This window comes from Diadema setosum, chromosome 5 (genome assembly GCF_964275005.1).
Source record: "Diadema setosum chromosome 5, eeDiaSeto1, whole genome shotgun sequence".
Taxonomy (NCBI): Eukaryota; Metazoa; Echinodermata; class Echinoidea; order Diadematoida; family Diadematidae; genus Diadema; species Diadema setosum.
Window position 1 is genome coordinate 17883072 of NC_092689.1, and position 23677 is coordinate 17906748.

Sequence of the window (23677 nt, forward strand, 5' to 3'; positions counted from 1 at the left end):
TCATGAGAAAATGAAAATTTGTGACTTTTTGTGTACAAGTGGAAAGGAGAGCTGTAATTAATATCTACTGTATGTCACACAGAGATGGTAACTTGACTTGCTCTCTTTAAACCTTTATAATTCATACCTTTGTGTGTGTGTGTGTGTGTGTGTGTGTGTGTGTGTGTCTAACTTTTTTTTCCATATTTTTGCTTATCTACTTTTCTAATTTTTCTGCTTTCATACAGAGCAATATGATATTAGGATGGAATTTCCTTACAAAAGTAATAAATACAATGGAGGGAGTCGAGGAAAACATGGCTTTTCACTAACTCGGATTGATTTATTATCATTCATCATACACATTGTTTTCAGTGAGGCCATAATTATTACATCAGCGGACCACCATCAGGAATATGAACAAAAAAAAATATTTCATCACTCTCAACTTCTGAATCCAGTGGGAAACAAAAATGGTTGAATACGATATGATAATCATACTTGGGGCCATTTCACAGCTAAATGTTTAAGTAACTTTTATACCATTAATGATGTGTATTGTCAAAACTGCCTGTCGTACTCTGTAGTCATATTGGTTGGTTCCTCAGACTACAGAGCAGCACTCTGAACATTTTAGATAACATCAGTTGTTACAGTACATAGATAAAATGACACCATTACTTCATGAAATTAATTTTCTGTACCTCTCTGGTATGAATGCAATTTATGATCACTCAACAAAACTGATGTAAGGGAAACTGCAGGGGGCCAACACAATTTATTTTATATATTTTCACCATGTTGCATTGATAAGTATCTACTTCACTAGTCCAAAACCGAGTCACCCTATGCAAACTGAATATGATTTAACTATAATAAAAAGACAAAAGCAATGACTTGTTCATTGTTGAGCTAACTTCTAGAATCAGAATAATTCCATATGCAATTGGTGGCACTGTCTAAACTTTCAATGGATATTTGGAAAACAGCTGTCTGTCACCCTAAGACTGTTTGGATTCACCATTTGAGTAAATGTTTATTTCAATCACTATGACATTCTCTTATTTCAACCAGCATGCACAACTATTACATGGATTTCATCACTTTGAATACAACGACAGATCATTATTAAGATCTAAACTCGATTCGGCATAGAATACTTTAAAAGTGGTGGGAAACCAGCTTCCAATCTATAAATAGAAATCATAGGCACGATTAACATGCTATTCATATGCACTGCACTGAGAGGTATGAGTAATCCAATTCACAGGTAATTTCTTCAACTTAAATTTCTAGGAACATTCATATCTCTATTGGAACTATGCATACATCAATATGCAAATAGAAATGTTACTGTTCATCTAGCATGGTATTGTTTCTTAGAATGCCAGCATTTTGTTAATATTAACACAAAAAAGGTTCATAAATATAGGTTATGTGATCAACACATATCTTCTCTTTAGGTAAAATAAAGATTCTCGTACTGTTTCTTGCTTTAGTTTTATAGTGACGCTACCACAAATGAAAATCAATCAATAAATACATTGTCGAGAGCAGTGTTCCGTCGTTGTCATTTGCTTCATTTTGTCTAGCATTCTCTCTCTCACATTAATCTCGACACACTTTTTTTTTTGCAATGACTTCATTCTGACTAACAATATCTGACTGATATGGACCATTTCAAAACTGACTTATTAGCAACTGTACTCAGACCCTCAACCATTCTCTATTTTCCATCCAATCAATAGCTTAAAACGTTTAAGTCACATTAACCTCACAGGATGTAGAGAAAGAGCAATATCTCCATAACCAACGTGAACCAGTCTGCAGTTCTGGATTGCTCCATCTGCTGTTTGCATTATCTCATTTGACACAATGAATCATAAACAATCCACAAGGAATCAGTAAAACGAATGACACTTTTTTTCCCTTTTAGTCACCATGACAAATACATACAGCATTTTCATGTTCATGTGGGCATTTGTTGTATGCTGTTTTTCCTTTCATATCGTCATCCCTTACCTTCCTCTCCCTTGAGAGGCTGAAGGCTTTTAACTTATTTCTGAACGGTGCTCCCAAAGTCTACCCAGATTTGATCCAATCTTAGGCTGTACTGACCCTAACTTACCAACTTTTGTCAACTGAATAGCACACACTGTAAGCTCAGTGGGAAGCACCATGGCTGCACACTGTGATCCATAGGTTCAATTCTGATCTTTAGCACAAGAGTTTCTTCCCCTACAAATTTACTACTAGTAACTCTTGACCTTTCTTTATTCACAGCAAACCATTCTAACATTGGAACAGCTTCATCCTAAGCCATCAAGGCAAGGTAAAGCATTTCCAGTTATCAGCGGACAAATTAACGCTGGTCTTCCTTCCAACCCCCTCTATGACATGCCACTGTTGGAAAGATCTAACATTACTCTTCGCCTTCTCAGCGTAATCAACAACTCTTTCCACCCTTTTTGGGGGACATGACCTCCAATCTACACACATGGTATGCCATCAGTAAATATACTGTCACTGTCACTACCAAACATTGAGAAAAGTTGACATGCACGTCATGCAGTCACATACAGCTTCTATGGGATCACAGTGATGTGCTCTGGTCAAACTGTCTTGTGGCAAATCTGTCGTGACAATGACATTGATGATGATGATGATGATGATGACAATGCAATGACAGACTTAATAGATGACAGAATTAATTTTACTTTGATTTTAACATTCAGCTTGATCTGAAGTATCTTTTTACATCGCCACAGATCTTAATTAAAATCTTAGTTTAAGAAAATCTAGTACTAGCAGTTTACGATTCATTTCTAATCAGCATTGCATTCGTAAGTCAGAGGATAGGTGGAAGGATACTATTTTTCATAAAGAGTCAGTGTCATAAATGATAACTTCATTTGCACATGCTGCCTAATGAATAATGATACAAAAAAGATCAGGAAGTACTAAAAGAATGGATGATTTCTACCCAACCCTACATGCCTCTACATAACCAAATTGACTCTAGTCTGTCCTTTCTCACCGACAAAGAAATGGAAAGAGGAGAATGTTAGAAAGGGACAAAATGTTTTTTGTCATATTACAGTCCTCAGTTGCAAGCTTTCCTGATTCTGACAGGATTCCATTTTAAAATATCACACCGCAGAGAAAATAACACCACATCTATGCTGATATCGCTCGCTTGGAAAAGTGAAAATGAATTTTCATCCATGCTCTAGAAATTCAAAAGAATCCAACTTCTTGTTGAATATGACAGCTTGACCATATAGTGTTGGACTTTGTGTATCATGCATACTTTTCATGCTAAATGTAGAAGTCCCAAAATACCAGTCAACAATTGATGGCAATCTGCACTTGAAGATTACGAAGTGAGTCAAAAATTGGTCAAATCATCAGGTGCGATATGAATATTACCTTCATGAATCAGACTGAGTGACACCAGGGTGGCTGAAAAAGGGTGCCAACCATTCAAAGAGACCTTGATGATCAACAGAGCACTGGAAATAAACCATGTGTTTGTTTGAAGAAACGTTTTCTTCTTTCATTGCCTGACATGTGTTGAAGCTATCATGGCAGAAATACTCGACTGATACCGGAAGAAAATTTGTGGTCAATTCTACCAAAATTGGGAGAGTTTGCAAATGAGAGACTACTAACTCTAAAGTTAGTTAGAATAAAAACGAGAGACAGAAAACGTGATAGAGAGGGAGAGAGAGAGAGAGAGAGAGAGTAGATGATGCTACTTTGTGTCTATTTTGTTTGATTATTTAGCTGCCCAGTGGAGTGTATGTTCTTCTTCTAAGCTACACCTGCCAGAACATGGCTCACTTACTCTGCCAATTATAGCGCTCTTATAGAGACTCGAACATCCCCAAATCTCCATTCAAACGCAAAGTTCCAAACTCCAGGTGAACTTTGGTAGTACATGTATGACTCAATTAGTTAGCAATGTGTTCTGATACACTATACACAAAAAAACCCAATTACAAATAAAACAAAAAATCATCCAGACACATATTTGTAATTCAGCAAAAACTTATACCAAATATGCCCTGTGCATGATTGTCATTTTCTCATAATATAGTAAAGCTGGGTTGATCGGATGAGGGGAAACTTTTTGGCAGTTATTGTTCCAGAGGATGTGTTAAAGGGGGGTAAAAATTCATCTAATCGAAGTAAAATGACAGGGTCAACCTACTCTTCCATGGAAACATGAGTACCTGCAGTCTGTAGAATAAGTGAGCCATGCCCTTTGTATACAACTTTGACCGTAATCCCAAATGCAAAATGAATCGACGAGCTGTCGTACATGTGAGTGAATGTTTTCTCTCCACTTCATCTCTTTTTCATTATTGTTTACAAAAGTCTGATATTAGACTACTCAAAAGGTGAGGATTTAATTCTGGTGAGCTCCAATGTTCAGTCTTGGATTCTTCCTCACCATATTTCACGGTAGCACCAAACCTGTGATAATGGTATTAAAAAAACTGCGTGACTTCTTTGAGTTAATTCTATCTACGAGATTGCTTGGGATTGTGAGATATTATTTTGACCCTGGGGAGTACTCACATGTACGCCAGTCATCATTTTGCATCTGACGAGGTAGATATTGGCTTGAGAGAAGGGGAAACTTATGGAAATATGACAACATCGCTAAAAACTACAAACATTGCTTTCCAACACAGAATCAACTTAACTTGGGGCTGAGTCACTGAAGAATGAAAATTTGTCAAAAAATGAGGTTGAAACCAGAGGTACTGCCGAGCCGGGATAGTGAAATTGTTCCTGTTCTATGCTACTTGAAATGCAATGTTCAGCCATCACAGTTTTGTACGTCCTACAGTAACTTTAAGCTGTCTATTTGTCATTAATAGGCTACACCATACCCTGATGGCATTCATTCTTTTATCAGCTATGAAGCTATTACAACAATCTATGAGGCTTAATTTCCTCTTAACAAACCTTCAAAGGGTACTGAGCATTTCATAATCTCTTTTGAAATCTATAGTCAATTATAAATTTATAGTAAGTACTTGAGATTTACTTGACATTCCTCGTTCAGTTTAAGAAGGAATAAAAAGTGTGAAACAATTCATGATCTAATGTATATACTACGTATCGTATGGCCTGCTTGACTGCTGAACTATTCTGCACCAGTGTTTGATCTATGGCATTACTTTACTTTTATACTGCAAAAACTATTTATCCCTGTATAATGCATAAGACATGGATCTACAAAAACCTGACATCTTGCAGTATTTCTCTTTATGGTGAGATCTAGAAAACTTTTCCCTCAGAGAGGGGTCTCTTTCTACAAAAGAGACAGTTGAGATGGCTGTATGGAAAGTAAGATATGCTTCTCGGTCTCCAAATTCATTTACCGGTACTGCATAAAAATAAAGTTCACCGTATCAAAACGTACAATGAGCTATCTTCACACGTTACACGGTGGCACAGCTCATTCTGCATGATACAAATTTCTAGTTGTCTTGGACACGCTCTGCTATGGCAACCTGCTTCAACACCATCATATCCACATGAAGGAATTGCTCTACATTCCTTTTTTTTTTTAATTAGACACCATTAACATCAGACAAATATTGTCATCAGCACCCTCTGATCGATATTTTCATCAGATCTGGCTAACTGGCTGATTGAATTTGGACAAAAAGTTTGAAGATCTTGTCACAATCCTCAATGAGGCATCTTTTCACTTCCCCTAATACACGCAGAATCTGAGTCTTGAGCAGATGACGTCAAGATACCATCTCCATGTTCCTCTGTCTGTCCTCCTGTCACTACCAGTAAGTCGGTAGTCAACTCTTCTTCATTCTCCATGGATAGCATTTCGTATGTCTTGAACATCCAATGAATCAAGCATCATAAGTATCTTTGTGGTAGAAGGCCACACAATCGAGATCTTTCAAAGATCCATATGCCCGCACGTGAGAAGAATCATAGAATTACAGTAAAAATAAAGCTCATCATGAAGTACCACAGGTTGAGATCCAGCTCAAATATAAACTACAATACTGCTTCTCCAACAAGATATAAGCAGAAGTAACAGGAAAGCTATTACAATGCCTGGGAGCAAACATTAACATAGTTTGCAAGTATGATATCTCAGCTAAATTCATACCAATGTTATCTTTTCTTTTTTCTGGTTGCATGCAGATGGTGTACATGTGTGACCATGAGATTGTCTCACATTTTTATTAATCAAGCACACTGTGGCACAGAATTTCTTCTTATATAGCAGCCTAGCAGAAAAACACAGGTGCATGTCACATAGGTTTGAGCGCATGTACAAGCTGGCATAAACTCTCAAAACTTTCTTGAGTGCATTTTGCTGTGACGCATTTCACATTGACACAATTTTGCTTCCCTTTCTTTTAGCACATTCCTCATAAAGAACACCATATGTGTATTGGATGGTTGGCATCCCTTCACATTATAGTATCACAAACACGATAGCACCAACCTTATCAACAGTCGACACATGGACCTTAAATTGCATATAACTCTACCTCCTACACCGAAAGCATTGAACTAATTGATACAGTTGGTTAAGACACGTCAACATTATTGTTGACACCTGTGAGAGATCTGATCTTTCATTGCATTGCTCTTTACTATTGTCACCTCTCAAAAAGCAATTTTTAAATTCAAACCCTTTTTTTCTTCAATTTGGTAGCTCACCTCAAATTCTTAACAGGATATTTAATAACAAGATGTGCTTTTACATGCTAAGAATAACACTTGGGGCTCTCTGTGTATCAATTTGCTGGAATTTCTTCTAAATGATGACATTTCTATCCTTACCCCGATACTACGATATCATTACTATAATTCCTTTGATTCCTAAGAAGTGTCTCCTAAACTTTTTGTTCTTTCAATTTTTTTCCATTTTTTTTCCCGTCCTAATCTTTCTGGAGAGATGATTATTGATCTACGAGGAATAATCCAGAATATATTCACGGGCTGACATTTTGACACAGATATTAATCATCCATATCATAATATCTTCTGTGAAGCAACATAAATGATATGCAATGTGAATTGGTAATCACTAATTAATCTTTTTGTAGCAGACAGTTTGTTAATAACTCACAGATTCAATGGAGTAACCTAGCTGTAAGAAAGCTAATCTATTAAAGAACATTCAATAGTTATGCTGCAAACAGAAATATCTCGTTTTAAAACTGTATATTTCATCAGACTGCTTGACGGGGCATCTAACGAATGTATGATCAATCTTTAATTGCAGTAGCAAAACATGTAGTAAAAGTAATCTTTTTTTTTTGTTTTGTTTTCAGTTTGAGCATTGTGCAATAGAAATGGCTACTGTGTTTCATCTCTCAGTGGTCTTGCTGAATTATGCCGATTCCCTGCTACACTATATGTGGGATTAGAGACTAATTTCCTCCAGAAATGTGATGAAAACAATTCTGTGCACTACAACAAAAATAATAAACAACAATTATAGGGAAATCGAGTGAGCCGAGTAAAAAGTGTCCACTTATTATAACACACAGACAGCACATGTAGGTAGGTAAGCATGTGTAAAATTTCTTCTTTTTTTTTCTTTCCTTAGCATCTTTGATTTAAGAGTGCTATTAGTGACATCTTATCTTATATCAATAGCATTTGTTCTATTCATCCCTATGGTAGTGAATATGTGAATTTAGCTGTGCATGAATGCTGAAATTATTCCAATGACACACCCACACATGAACACACACATGCACACACACACACACACACAATAAATTCTTTACAGTGCAGTGGTGACTGAAAAGGAGGTGACGAGTCATTGTACGAAAAGAAAATGCAGTGTGGTGAGATTACATTCGTGTTAACATATAGTAGGAAGTTGCACAATGACATGGTTTCAAGGTTCTCATAAGCTCCCATTGATTCACAAAATTTGATATTCATAGCTGTATTCTTTCCTTTGACACTTGAACTATCACAATATTTTTTGATATGTTTTTTTTAATAAATAAATAATTTTTAAACATAATTACAATGTACAATGATTAGTTTTGTTCTATGATACAGTCTATAAATAATTTGTTTTTTTCCATATCACATCTGATGAATATCCACAAACACCAATTATTTGCACAATGAGTCCTGATTGGTCAGTTGCTGATATTTACATCAATCTCCATATACGTTGGACAATGTCCACAGTTCTAACTTTACATGAATGTGGAGATTTTGTTCAGACACGCTGGGTCAAAGGTCACGAAGGGTGGCTCTGAATCTGACAGAAGCCCTGACGATTCTCAACAGAGATGCCCTGTCCCGAAGATAGTCAAAAGAAAGGAAAATTTCCAGCATCACAACATATATTGAGAGCTGAAATTCTCTGATATGATGTAAAAACCTACATCTATCATGCACAAAATCCAGTCTTCAGCTAATGTCTCCATATTTCCCTCTTGTCTTTTTTCCCTCTCCTTTCTCTTTCCTTTGGTCCTGCAATCTCTGGTTGTTCACATAAAGTATTCATCATTTTCCTGTAATTTTTCACTAGTGTCTCAAAGCAATCATATTACCACTGATAAACATTGTCCATTGCATGCAATGTCAGTCCGTTTTGCTGACATTTATATTTTGTAAATATAATCTCTGTTCAATATATACACATGAAACGCAAAATCATCTCTTTAAAAACTGCACTTGATCAGATATATTAAAAACCCACATATATTATGGTAAAGCAATATTCTTAAAGGGAAAATGTTGCTACATTTTGATTAAAACTACAATTCCATGTCTTAAGAAATGGTACCAGTAATTGATCCAATATCATTCTTTAAAATGCAACATATGTCAGGAAAGATATCGATGTTAAAAATTCTCAACCATTCTTCTTCATCTGTTTATAGATATTCTTGAGGCAGTCATCAAACATAAGTATATCAAATCTACTCTGATCTCTGTTTCAGGGATGAAACTTTCATGCATTGTTTTGAAGCTGAATTTACTGTAATGAACAGTGTAGTTTCTTTTGATTCAAAAGTAACTTTCAGTAACCCCTCTCTCTGAATACACTCAAGTGTAAATATTTGATTATTATTATTTTTTAAATTCATGTACCCCTCTCTCTTTCACATATGCAAGAAAAGATAAGTAGGGTCACTTTTTCATCAGACTACACAGTCAGACTTTCTTGCACCCTTGAAATCAGGTGCAACCAGCAACTACCAAAACATCATGCAGGCATTCAAGTCCCCAAAATCCAGGAGAAAACCAATGCAATCACAGATCCAAGTCTGTGAAATGAGTTCAGCATATCGTTCATGACATATCCGTCTGGCGATTTAATCGTTCTATGACCGAAAATGTGCGGAGGTTGATAGAAATTTGATAGTGATCACTGACAGAAAGAGGCTGGGTGGCAGGCAGGAGCTGGTTTGGTTCTGCTTTCAAACTTCAATGTCCATTCCACAGGGTCAAGGATTTCTTACAGATAATACGTCTCACTGTGATGCAGGTCAAGCATTTCATCACTGACCTCTCGCTCATTTGACCAGCAATATCATGTGACTCAGACTTGTCAGTTAAACAAGGGGACAAATCTATCCACTTGCTAAAAGAGGGAAAAAAAAAGGATAAAATCACCAAGGAATCTATGTCAATGATATTCTTGTCTGTCAAGGCGCAGCCTGTGAAGTCTTCGTGCTACAAAGACGTAGGGACGATAAATTCAATTCACATCTTTTTTTTTTGCATTCATCACGTCCCACGGAGCTTTCCCGTATCACATTTAAAAATTGGTCACATGTGCTGTAAGCAGAACCCGCTGCTAACAGCCTAACGGTGAGAGAGACTGGCATCACACTGCTGTCTCATGGTTCTCCTTCAGTCGCTGGAATTGCTCGTGACCTGCAGGTGACACAGATAAGAGGAAGACAGAAACAACAAAATTAGCATCTCCTTTGACGACAACAGATCGTCACAACAGACGGCCGAAAAGCTTTCTTCAAAGAGTGTTTCATGATTTTCATACTCCCTTTTGCTTCTCACACTACGGTGCATGAAATACAAACACCATTTGCTATATCAATGGACATCTGCAGATATATCTCATGTCAAATAGAGAAACAACTGTAAAGTGAGTTGGAAGGTCAGGACAGTTTTGTACATCACATCTTGTGCATGAAATCTATGGGTTTTTTTTAGCCATACTTCATGATTGATAGCCTCTTTACGTGAGAAATGGTTTATCAAGAACTTTGAAAATCCTAGCAGTAATCCCAATATTGTATCATGAATCTACTGTCTTGTTCTGCAAAAAGAAATTTTGCCCCTTCATTGATAACCTTGCAGGAGGATATTGTGAATCATCATTATACTGTCCAAATAGTTTCCTGATATAAAGATATGTCCAGATGATAATGCATCTGTTCTCAGATCCACATGTACATGCAGTGGAGAAAAGGACTTGAAAGTCACATTTCTCGTCCAAAACTCTGAAATATTTAGCCAGTGATATCAAAGGTTGCACTGTTTGATCAAAATATATTCTAATTCTCTGCTCCCAAGATAAAACAAAACAAATACAAAATCAACAAATCTTTCCCATAAAAAATGGATGTAAAAGAACTCCATAAACTCTCTTTAGTTGCCAAAGAATGGATTCTACCATAGCATTTAAGGATACTATCATTTTTATCTTGTTCATATCACATATATTCTTTGTGCCTTTATAACAGACAAATAATAGTACTTTCTTGGTTACAGAGAAAGTGTGGATTGTAATTACATGATGACATAACACTTTATATAGAATATAAAATCATAAGGACCATCACCATAAACAAAACAACAAAAATAGAATACTACATAGGATATATTCTAGATGGGAAGTACAGTAAAGGAGATGTTGACACAGAACAGGAACAGAAGATACAATAACACTTGATGAGGGCATGCGCAACACAGTACATTAAGAACGTAAACACATACACCAGAGATGGTGGGGAAGAGGTATTGGACACTGTTGCTATGGAAGATTATATGGCAGAAACATATGGCATCATCTTTCTTTATCTCACGCTCATTTCACGTGGATGGTGGGAAGAAATGGGGGGAAGATCTCAGCTCACTTCCCGCCGGAAGACAAAACAATCCAGAATAATATCTCCAGCTTACAAAAACCACAGTGAAAATGAATGAATAGGATGACACTACAATTACACATCACAAACCAGGAGTATTGTGTTGGAGGGAAATTGCCGAACTGGGATGGGAGTCGTAATTGATGAGATATTTTACCTCCAAAAACCCTTCTTATCACTCTTTACAATACCCCTCTCCTTTATGTGCTGACAATTGTATTCCGTCAGAAATCCATGAGTAAGAATATTTTACAGCCGCTATGAGTACTAGTATTTGTTGAGGGCTTATCTAGAAGTTGTTTTCTTTTTTAGATGGTGACATCTTCATATTGTCTGCTATAGAAGGAAAATAAGGCGAAAGCGTTTTAAGTTTGGGCAAAAATGAGGCAGTGAAAAGGTAACGGGATGTGTTTTGCAGAGAAGGTCATTTTAGAGGAAGCATAAGTAAAGGCATTATGACAAATCTCTAGAAAATAACAAATGGGCAGATGCAGGAACACATCAGAGAGATAACAGTGATTCCAAAGAGTGCCCAGTCATATGAAAGGCCCCTAGAGCAACAGAGGTACAACATTTTGCGGCAGCTTTGTTGTCGTGGAGGTAGATTACCACAGCCACTGGAGATATGATGCACCATACATGCCATGAACATGGTCTATTAAACTGATAAACCACTTTATGAAATGACGATTGAATAAGAGATGACACGGATGCATGCGTGTGAGGTTTATACACAAGCCACACTATTAATGACCACATATAGAGGGTGATGATTGTGGTAATGATAGTTATAGTGATGATGATGTCACAATCATGATACAAAGTGATATGATGACGGTGTGATTATGAAGATGACATGATGAAGGAAGATGCAAGTGACCTGTCAAAATCAGTGCCTAGCAAAATCTCCAAAACATCAAATTTCTGACTTGGGAATTTTTCGAACAATCAAAACTCCAAGCTTCCACTTCATTTGAAACCAAACCATACAAAAATAAAACAAAACAAAACAAAAAAGAAAACGCTCACAGAAATGCCAAGAAAACTGACCATAATTGAATAAAGTTTAGGGAAAGTTGGCTTTAAAGTTCAGATGCAGTAATTAAGCCATGTCAGAGATTGGCAATTCAAATAACAGGTCAATTCAATAAATTGTAGTGACATGCTTCATAAGGAGTGAAAACTTTGAATATCGTAACATTCTTGCCAATATGAAAGTCAAAAAGAGAACAAGGTAGTGGAGATGTCACACTTGATTTTTGAACCAATGCCACTTTCATTTTTTTAATAAAAGTCAAATCACTTTATTACGTCATGTACTAAGATCTGACATCTGTAATTTTCTTTATCATGGTAACATGTTAAGGAGTCACATGCATACCAACACACTGACGCTATTAAATGCACATTAATGGAGTAAATGAGGTATGCAATAAGCCAGTTCGTAGTTCCACTTTGTTTGCGCATGAGCAGAAACAAGGTCATTCGGACCAACAGGCATGTTGGTTTTTAAATTTACTGGGATAAGCATCTGTCATGTAATGATTATTCATGTAATCCTTATAAATGCCGCTTGCCAGCACATCCACCTGACAGCAAAAGTGGTATTTGGCAATATCAATAGAAAGAGATTGTCAATACATCCAATGCAAAATAATGAAATGGATGCTTTCTCAAGTGTGAATTGACAGATCATTCTGCTCATCTGGTCTACGCAAGTTTATTCTTTGTTTGAACGGGACTGATGAATTCCATAAATTGTTACGTAAAGCTTATGCATTATGTTGCTCTGAAAACGAGTGAAGTGCCCCTAACCAACTGAGAAAAAAGAAAGGTCATTCGTACCAATGTACCCATGAGCTAACTCCAAACTGGCTTATATGAAAAGACTAATGGCAACTTGGGAGTAAAATCTATTTTGGTAGATTGGATACCCATGGTACTACAAAATGACTGGGGGATGAAGAGTAACAACAGGTGGTTTTGCAATGAAAAGAGTGGGAGAATTGGCTCTTCTGAAATCACTAAAAGTTGGATAAGCCCTGCAGTAAGGAATTAAAAAAAAAAAACTGCATGTAAAGAAATTTCTGCACATTTGGATCTTTGAGATAATTAATGGAATGTACATGCAGGAAAAGTATGTGTGTTGCAGAAGTGCATTAAGAATTCAGTCATTTATTTGTCAATCTTCAAGAAAAAAAAATCATTGTGTCTTACAGCAAGTATAAATCCAGTCTATCAAGTCACCAATGTTCGGGGAAACATACAGTGTTTTAGATGTGTTTGCCAGCATTCGACAAATGAACGCAACCTGCTGTGTGGTGACTAACTCATTAATGTTTGCAAGATTTGAAAAAAAAAAGAAATAAAATGACAAATATGCATTCTTGCATTTAAACAGCCCACAAAGTTTGATGAATGACAGGCACAGAATGTGTTTTTGTTTCATGTCAGGAGCACAGATGAGAGAAAGGAGAAGAAACGAGAGCTGAGAGATAAAGGAAATACTTCGGCCCAGGGCAGAAGGGTCATGAAAAGTGGTGGGGGGGGGGGGGAGTGGGGGCAAGGGTAGTGGAATTGTATGATGTACCGTATGCAGACAATGTTAGTCACCAAAGTCACCCGATGAAAACTTGTCATGCTACCACTGGCATAGATATGTCGTCTGGAGGGTGGGTTGGGGTGGGTTATGATGGATACCAGACTGGGAGGGAGGGAGGGAGGACACTGATAAAAGGACAACATGGCATGGCAAAAAACTCCCAACCTTGGAGAATCCTGCTTTCTCTCTCCCTCTCCTGCCAACACCCTTTTCTGTCAGTCTACGTAAAAACTATGTGGTAAGAAGACTCAGAGAAGATAAAATACAAAACAATTAAAGGAGGAAGAACAACGAACAACTCAAAATCTCCCAAAACATAGCTGTGTGTTCTCCCCCAACTTTGATAACGAAGATAATGAAGCACGAAGAAATAAATGCTTGCAGTTCATTGGAAAAGGAGAGAGATGAAAAAAAAAAAAATCTTGGGCGAAGGGCTCCCTCTTAGACGTCCGTCCAAGCAGCGGCCTCTTCCTTACTTTCAAGGTAAATCGCGAGCTCGTTGTCCTCAGCCTTGAGTGCCTGGCTTCGCGGGGTGTTGCCTTGGTAATCGGTGATGGTCAGCAGGGCTCCGGCCTCCACCAGCATGGCGCAAATTGTCCGCCTCATGTACCAGGCCGCCTTGTGCAGGGCGGTCTGCTGCTTCTCAATGTCCACACAGTCCAGCAGATGCTTTGGCCCTGTGTATACAGGACAATGGAGAACAGTCACCTATAGGTTGTAGTCATTTGCATGCAAGAACCTTGAGAAGATTCTCAGTGCAAGTAGGGTGATTCTTTGTGTATCTTCCTGTGATCTTTTATCCTACATCAAACAAATCAATTTGTGATATCTCTCTTACCGATTATGACAATACATAGTTAAATCAATTTAAATGGAAATCACCGAGAGCATCTCGTATGTGTTGTTATCATGCTACCTCGATGAGTGAAAATCTACATTGATATGATTAATTTCCTATAATGTTAAATTCTTTTACTCTGTTACTTGAATTATCACTTGAAATCTTTGGCCTTCTGCAGTAGCCTACCTTTGACCAAATGCTGTATGATCTATACAATGTAATATCTATCTGCCCATTGAAACGTTAATTGCAACATTCTTTTTTTCTCTTTTTTTTTTAGAAGGAAACATTGTAAAAAAAAAAAATTAGTCCTATAATGAACCTGTCATTCTGTGAAATGAAAAAAAGAAAAGAAAAGAAAGAAAGTATGTTTTCAAAAGTAGATTTGATGCTCTGTGGAACTAACCGTGCTCTATCAAGTACTGAACGATTTCTTTGTGTCCAAACCGAGCTGCATGATGTAGACACGTCATCCCGTGCTGGTCCGTGGTTTCAAGGTTCGCTCCTTTGCGGTGCAGCTCGGCAAACTTGAGCGGGTCTCCACGTTTTGACACATCCATGAGCACTGGAGAAAGAATGAGGACATTCAAAAAATTTTGAGAACATTACTCTGACTTGCATGGTTGTGATATCAGCATGAGTAGTTATGGAACTTGGCAGAACTTGCTTTATACCATGTATATTATTATGTACATGCACCTGACAGCTGCCTGACAGTTCCATATCCTCAAAATTGATCCCTGATATCTTTAATTTTATTGAACACCATATCAGATAATATTTCATTCAAATATTCTATAGCACACATCTACTGATGGCAAAAAGGCATGAGAAAGCATTGGAATGAGATGTGCCTTTAATACTCCTGATTAAACTTTCTGTTTTGGTCCTTCAGCTGCCTGTAGCTGTCTGAATGGAAACTGACCTAATTTGTCTGAATAAACAATTTCCTCATGCTGTACACAACAAGCATCACTTTTTAACATGGTCATCATGATCTTTTCAATCATCATCAAATCACAGTCAAAGAATTATAATGTTTACACCTACAATCATCACTCTGTCATCACCAACAATATATATTTTTTTGAACACTTCAAAAGTCACACCCATTTTCCGGAACTCACTCTTGTTGACCGGGTCAAGATGGGCGGTGTCTGACACGCCCATGACGATATCCCTCTTTGGAGGCTTGGGTGAGCTGGCTGAATGGGAGGTGATGATCGCCTCACAGCTGGAGGGAATATAAGGACCAAGATGAAAAATGCTAGACTTAATTGACAGACACTCATAGTTATGAGGTGTATTGGATAGTAATCTCCACCACTACTCTCCTCTTGATGCTAAACAAATGCTATTAACTCGTTCCGTACTGAATTTTGAAATGCCAATAGACTTAATACGCAGGCCACCAGATTCCTGTATGCAATGGGTTAAGGCATTTCTCATTTATGAGAAATACTGGCAACATGAATCAATCATTTACTTGACTCAAATATATGATTAGTAAAAGACAATAAACAAAAACTGCCACAAATGATGATAGGGAAAACATTTTTGACAGGCCCAATATTTCAGCAGATCGATAAAAGGATTAAAGAGAAAAAAATCCTTCACATATAAACTACATTGTACAAGTATCACTGTAAAACATTTATTCATTCTAAATTTGCATTTATTGATATGTTACTTTCAATTTTAGTGTTTTTTTAATCTTTTGATGAAAATCCTTACCTTAAAAAGCAAAATGCAACAACGATAATAAAGTCACTTCTTTCCACCACCTCTTAAAACCCAGTTTCAATGCAAAGCAAAATGAAGAAGAGCTGGCATGATGTATATGAAACATCAAAGTATGTATTACATGACCCATCACCACAATACCCTGACTAAATTGCTAACATTACAGCTGAGAAAACTGTTAGATGGGGTGACCTATTGGTAAAACCAATTTAGAAACGAGATTCCTTTTAAATCAAGAATTTGATATTGTTAACTTCTTTCTGTCTGTATTTTAATGCGTCAGTACATTCAAACTACAACACCTCTTTTTCTTTTTCTGCAGCACGTTGCTGAAGTGTTCTGAACTGACCCATGCATTTGTATGACCAATATAAACTGCATCCAACTTTAGAACCATTTTTCTCAAAACTATCTTTAATCTGGTGGTCTGCTTTCATTACATTTCTGTGGAAGGATTTCCAAAATATAGTCTGGAGGATCTAACAATACCATGATCAGGAAATCAGTGTTCGGCAACCTTTTCAGAGCTTTTGTTATGATGGGCCACATAGAGTGCATGTACATACAACGTGTACATAATTCATAATAACCCAACGATTGATGATATAAACATAAAAGTATCAAGGAAGTTGTCATTGAAGAAAATAGTAAATGCAAATCCCTGTGACAAGGAACATTGAATTTCATGTAAAAGAAAATACATCAAGATAAGATTTAACACACAAAAGAATAGCTCTTTCATATTGATGGCAGGATGTCAAATAAATCAAACTGCATGACTGTAGAACGTTCTTGTGGTATGAGCATTGAGCATGTACGAAAATGAGCACAGTCAAACATAAAGAATATTCCTTGTGAAATAAGGAAAACAAGAAATGTTTTGGTCAATTTTCATTACAGTCACTATATTTCATTGTAGTTTCTTGTTTTCATTTCTGGTCAATTCAAAGTAAAAAAAAAAACAACAGCAAAAAACCACAAAAAACCCCACATAAATTCAAAATTCCCTCCACTTGAAAAAGGTATTCACACTTTCTTGTTCATTGTTCCATTATCAATTGGTGCATTTAAAGCTACGTATAGCTTATTTGAAGGTGGACATCAAACAATTCAATGACATATATACAGACACACAGAGTGTCACAGATACATAGGATACATGGATAAAAAGGAAACTTGCATGCAGGTTTATGTGAAGGCAGTGCCTTCTGCTGTACACCCTCTGCATTAAATGTGCCAGGGACTTTGGACAGTGCATAGAATCCTACAGGGTTTTCTGTGCCAATCAGCACTCAAAGTGCATAAAGTGTTTAATAGCAAACAAAAACTGGGAACAAATCTCGTCTGAAAATGGCACCTACTGCCAGATCATTACGCTCCAGGCTTGTGTCTTGATTTGGAAGGGAACATGGACAGAATTCTCAAACTATTTTCCATTCTTGAGTGTTTCACGCACCTGCAAGAACCCACTAGTAGAAAACTAATCTAGCAATTTAATATGATTCTTTGTAAAGTCTCGTGGAGAATGTGAGGTTTAAGTTTTCTAAGCCATGTAAATCTATCTTAATTTCATCAAACATTAAATATACCCATGACAGTTAGAAGGGTATGTACAGTCAAACCTGTCTATAGCGTGTGGTTCAGTGGATAAGATCATAGACTCTCAACCATGAGGTCCCTGATTCAAGTCTCCTGGCAGCAGCAATTGTGATCTTTTGAATGCACTCTATATTAAATCTTTGTCCAGTCTTTTGAAGGGGATTTAAATCCACTTGTCCTATGGTAGTGATGCAACAATTAAAGTGCTTCTTTAGAGGCCATATCTAATTAATCTAAACAAACAAACAAACAAACAAACAAACAAACAAAAGTAAATGTGGCAATGTAAAATATTCGTGTTCAATACATGTATATTGGCCTATTATCCCCTAGTTCAGCACCTGTATGGTTTAGGCAACAGTTGGCAAACACCCCTTTCATGCCCCCCCCCCTCCCCCCCCCCAAACACACACACAGAACTTTGCATATAAGGTAGGCAGTAAAGACTATTACTTTAACATTCAAAACATTCACATCCATACGAATGACAAAGGATAGTATCTTGCCAGATGGCACCAGCTTGGCATGCAGGATTACTAGATGAAACTACACTGGTGCACAATATCTATGACTGTCATATGAACCAATACATCATATGATGATGAGGGTAGAATGAAAGTGCAATTTCACACCGCATTCGCGTTGGCTTTGATGAATAGAGTAAAATTGGATGAACACAATGCGGAAGTGTGATCAAAATTGGATGTGATATAGGAAGGCTAAGTTATGAAATTATAAAGTTCCACGTGTCTTCACTGAATAGTGATGTTACTGTCACAACAACATGTGTAAATTGCCTGACTTGAAAGCGTCATTCAGACACATCTCTCTCATTACTTTGTTGTGCACAAATTAGCTGAGCACAAACATACATACAACACACATTAGCAACTGCACCCCTTTTTCCTAAAATTTGTAATTGCTTGGTTATGCAACAAAACAAAACATTTGATGCACAGTGTATAAACTTCTCTCCTTTTTATTTTCTGTAAAAAAAAAAAAGAAACTGAGAAGAGGATTGTGTGAAGATTTGCAGGGCCCTGTTGAATAAAAGTTAAGATCAAACATACATAGTTATGATATCAAACATAAGTCTCAAAATACTCAATTCTGGTTGGCTGATACCTGACTTATGTTTGATTGCATCTTCTTGTGCAACAGGGCCCAGGAGACTTGTGAGGCCATGACAACATCACTATCTTATTTGCATAATGTAGTTGCTATGGAAACCACTTGAAAGTGTGCAAGACTTTGATATATCATATCCTTTTTATCTTGTGCTTATTTCTTAATATTTCTTTATTTTTTCCATTTATTACAGCCTGATCACTGCAGTGTGGGATTGCACTTGAAAGCAGAAACAGTATACTCAGCTGCGCATAAAACTAGGTGTGCTTTTTATTTCCAAATGGCTATCATAAATTCAGTTGTGAACAATAGCCAGATGGTAACAGACAGGATCACTGTGTCATGCAAAGCAGATGCCTTATAACCACTGAAAATCCAGACTATCACAAAGCAATATGAGACATATAGAACATACAAAGAACTGATCGATGAGGAAAAATGTAAGATGCTCTACATTCGTTCGGCAGTTTGAAAGTTTCCATTCACCAAAATGTACCTCTGTGAACCAAAGTTGTTTTATATCATTCCAAAATATGATACAGATATATATCAATTGATTTGGTTGAAAGAAATGATACTATGAAGACGATACCAAAATAAAAAGAGTAAAAAGGAATAACATCTAAAAGAGAACAACCACATATCTGTGCACAACAAGTGAAAGGGGCAGAGAAATACACCAAAAGAAGAGAATTGCAGTGAGAATATGCCACATGAAGCCTGCAGTAGCTACACTTTTTTTTTGCTCTTTAGGACATCTACAGTTGTATGCCAGAGAGAGAAATGAATATATATAATATACAGCATAGAGAGAGATATTGACTGGGTAACATATTGTACCTTGGCGACGTTATGGAGTGTCCACCATCCTCACTATCATAGCCAGTGAACTCATTATTACTGGCGCTTGCCAACACACTGGCATCTATCCCTTGTGTGATCTCCTCAACGCTGTCACTTCTCAGGGGGGCAAGCATGGGTTAGATGCACAGGGTGTACCAAGGATGGATGGATGGATGGAAGACGGATGGGGGTAGGGTGGGGTAGGGGCAACATTATATATTTATTAAGTGATGCAAAGGAAAGAGACAGAAACGGAGGGGGGGGGAGGTGGATGGGGGAGTGGCACGCAAAGGGAGATTGCAAATAAGGGGGAAGAGAGGTGAGGCAGGGGTAGTGATGAATGTGAAGAGAAAAAGAGGATGATTTGTTGAGTAAATGGTAGAAAATGATAGGAGTGCAAATAGATGGATACAGGGATATGAAAAGTTAAAGAAGAGATGGGAAAAAGAAGGAGCAACAAAAAGACATGTGATGACAAGAAAGCCGGCAAAGAATACAAAGAATAGAATAATGGGAAAGAAAGAAAGATGGATTATTTAAAGGGGAAAAGCATGGCAGAGAAGAGCCATAAAAATGGTATGAGGGTTATGAATGGATTCCAAGATGATAGATGGTAAGGCATAGCAGGTTAGAATAAATGGAATAGGACAGAGAGAAGAGAAGTGTAATTAGGAATACAGTAGATAGGGAAAAACAGGTTTGGTTATGATTGAATTGTGACATTTAAGAAGAACGAAGGAGAAGAAAAGTGAAATATGGAGAGATATACAGGCATGGGAAGGGGAGGGAATGATGAAAATAAAACAAAAATAGTGTTAGTATTATTAGGAAGAGATGCAAGAGTAGAACATGCCAAGAGGCATTGATGAAACGGTTATTCCAGTGTGACATCGGAAAAGAAATATGAGAATTATTGAAGGTATTAACTCACGCAATACTGCAGCCCACAATGAGATGAGGTTTATATTTGAAATCAGTCCATGTTTGTTAAAGAAACACTCATGTACCAAATAAGAATTTAGTATGAGATCTACTTGATATGTGACCAACAGAAAAAAAAAAAAATCATGCTCGCATTGCTAGAATAGATTCTTTTGACACTGTATGTCGGTTACATGTTTCATTCTCTGTGGTCATATCATTATGGCAGTGTGCATTATGATTAAAACACAATGTTACAGTCGATATCAAAATGACCTAAAGTTCCTCCAATCATACATATTTACTATCATAGAGAATGCTTTCAAATCATCCTAAGGACAGACTACCTAATTGTACAATATATGTATTTTTGTCAATAAAGTAACATAGTCTTGAATTGTACTCTTTCCCAGAGATTAAACATAACATGCTGGATTAAGTTGCATTCGAAAATATTCATGAAATGTAGAATTACATCAATTTGTGCATACAAAGAAAAAGTAAGAATTGTTTCACTGAATATTCTTTTCCAACACAGACACCAAAATTAAAGATAAGATTTAAAAATTCTGTATAACCTTTCACACAAGAACCTTACAAGTGACAACTTTCTACAGACATTTGTGAATTTTTGCTTGAATGAAAACATCCCTCACAAGGATCTAGAAAATTAAATACACTTAATTTGTATCACATAACACTTGGAAACACACACATCTTTGAAATGTCAGAATGTAGAACATACTTTTGTCTTCAATGTTTCCTGCAATATGCTGCACATTTCACCTTGACAACATTTTTATTTCTTTTGGATGATTGTTTTGCATTCTTGCACAATGATGAATTTTCTCTAAGTACATTGCTTGGGCAAGGTAGGAAAACCAAACAGATGTAATCCAGATGCAAATCTTGAGCCTGCTGACCTATCTAAAACACTACTGATGAAGAAAGGTAAATATGACGCATGATTCTACAAAACCACTACCGCCCCTAAATATCAAGATAAAAAGTCCTCAGAGAGATGTCATACCCCTGTATTATCATATCAAGAGTATCATATAAAGAAATATTCATATAAGCATTGTTTAAAAAATTATTGGTATGGTTATGCTACAATACCACCTTTGAAATAAAGAGCACTTTGCAAATTACAGACTGTACTAGATTGATGGATGGTTCATATGTTCCTTTCTCATAAGAAAGAGAAAATATTTGTTGAAGAACAGAACTTACTCTAAATGTTAATGAAAGACCCATAAATGAAAAAAAAACCCACATTACCTGTCTACTAATAATTTACAGAGTTATGCCATCTGCCTTATAAAATGACAAAACTTCATGCAAATTGTGAATATTTGGCTTGTCTTTAGTTTGTAAAAGATGTAGATGTCTGGGTAATATATATGATCAAGCCCTAGATGCTGAAAATTAAAATGGTCTGCAGAAGAAATAAGAAGGCATGTATTATAATATTAATTTTCCTTCTGCACCCCTAAAAGATGAAAGAAATAAAGGAAGCAGCAATGAAAGATGATATGAGAGTAATACATCATGTATTATTGCATGGGAGCTTCCCCTGAGGACTCATCCTGTGATGTATATTTGCAGACAATCACTGTAAATTGTAAAACAAGAATCATGTAAAAAAAAAATATATATATATATATGTTTCATATAATGCCTGCAAAATCTGTTACTGTTTTTACAGATCACAACATTTTGTGTTAAATATTATGAAAAGAGTGATCATTTGAGTGTTTCTGATCATTGAGGAACATGTGTTTGCTTGGGGTACTGTTGTCTTTAAAAGGAAGAGTGTACTTTATTTTATAGGGAGAAAAATTGTAAGTATTTTGGGATTTCAGCATAATTTCCTACTACACGAGAATATTAAGTCATTATTGCATTCTACAATTCAATTGTATATACTGAATTAGGACTCTCAACCTAGCATACTTGAGTTTTAGGCTCTTCTATGCTTGGAACATGTATATGTGCACTGACTACAAAACAATTCAAGGACTCTCTTATCACTATTATGCAAAGCATTTTTTGTTTTGTTATCATTAAACTTTATACAGTTTGAGAATGGGAAAGAAACATATATCAGAACTACTGCTAAAAAAAAAAAAATCTCCTCTAAACTTTGATCATCACAGATCACCTCCTGATGCACTGTGAAAAAAAAAAAAAGAGTAGAAACTAAATTGACTTTAACCAGGGCAGCGAGCCATGAAACTTGTCAGTTACTGAGTTTTAAGCTACTGAAATCCTTGCATCATACTGGCTGAGAACAAATTTGTCTGTGAAAATCTCTGACAAAAACACTTGATGGAATGGCCCCCGATAGATATTCTGTCAAAAAAGCCCTCCACCCCTCAAAACCCCTACAAACTTTAAGATTTTAAACTGCTCACCTTCTTGACTGCAACAGCGGACCAGTTTGAGGCACCTTGAGGTTGGAGACGAGCGTGGTGGGTGAGGGCGTCCTATTTCCTGTCCCCTCTTGGACCAGGAGGTCCGGCATGGACCCTGACTTGCTCTCCGGCGAGAGGCTCGAGGGTTTGGTCCTCTCGGGGTCCAGGACGTAGAGGTCATCTGATGAGATGTCCGTGATGTAGTGCAGGTGCTCCTGGAGGCGATCTATTCTGAAGAATCGGTCGGCTGTCGTGGCTGTGTGGATTACAAGCGCAATGCGAAAGAGAGGTTTTTCAGTATCAGCAATTAGTGCTGATATGATTTCATGCCACGCTGACTTGGGATTCACAGAGTAACAAAATCAGTGGGGAGAAATGAAATATGGACCATGTGCTGTTTATAAACCGAGCAAGTGAGTTTCTTAGTATGCCAAACCTCTATGGCAGGGTGCTTTAT

The 23677-nt window shown here is 36.9% G+C and overlaps 1 protein-coding gene across 1 annotated transcript in view; it reads right to left on the reverse strand.

The window, feature by feature from the left end:
• Positions 1 to 8939: 8939 nt before the first annotated feature.
• The window catches only part of LOC140229165 (diacylglycerol kinase zeta-like), a 295749-nt gene continuing 281011 nt past the window's right edge, over positions 8940 to 23677 (reverse strand). The window contains exons 17-22 of the mRNA XM_072309430.1: positions 23221 to 23476; positions 19880 to 19996; positions 15697 to 15803; positions 14976 to 15134; positions 14205 to 14405; positions 8940 to 9891 (exon numbers count right to left, since the gene is read on the reverse strand). Of these exons, the coding sequence (XP_072165531.1) occupies positions 9842 to 9891; positions 14205 to 14405; positions 14976 to 15134; positions 15697 to 15803; positions 19880 to 19996; positions 23221 to 23476 (890 nt within the window). The 3' untranslated portion in view covers positions 8940 to 9841. The remainder of the gene's footprint in view (positions 9892 to 14204; positions 14406 to 14975; positions 15135 to 15696; positions 15804 to 19879; positions 19997 to 23220; positions 23477 to 23677) is intronic.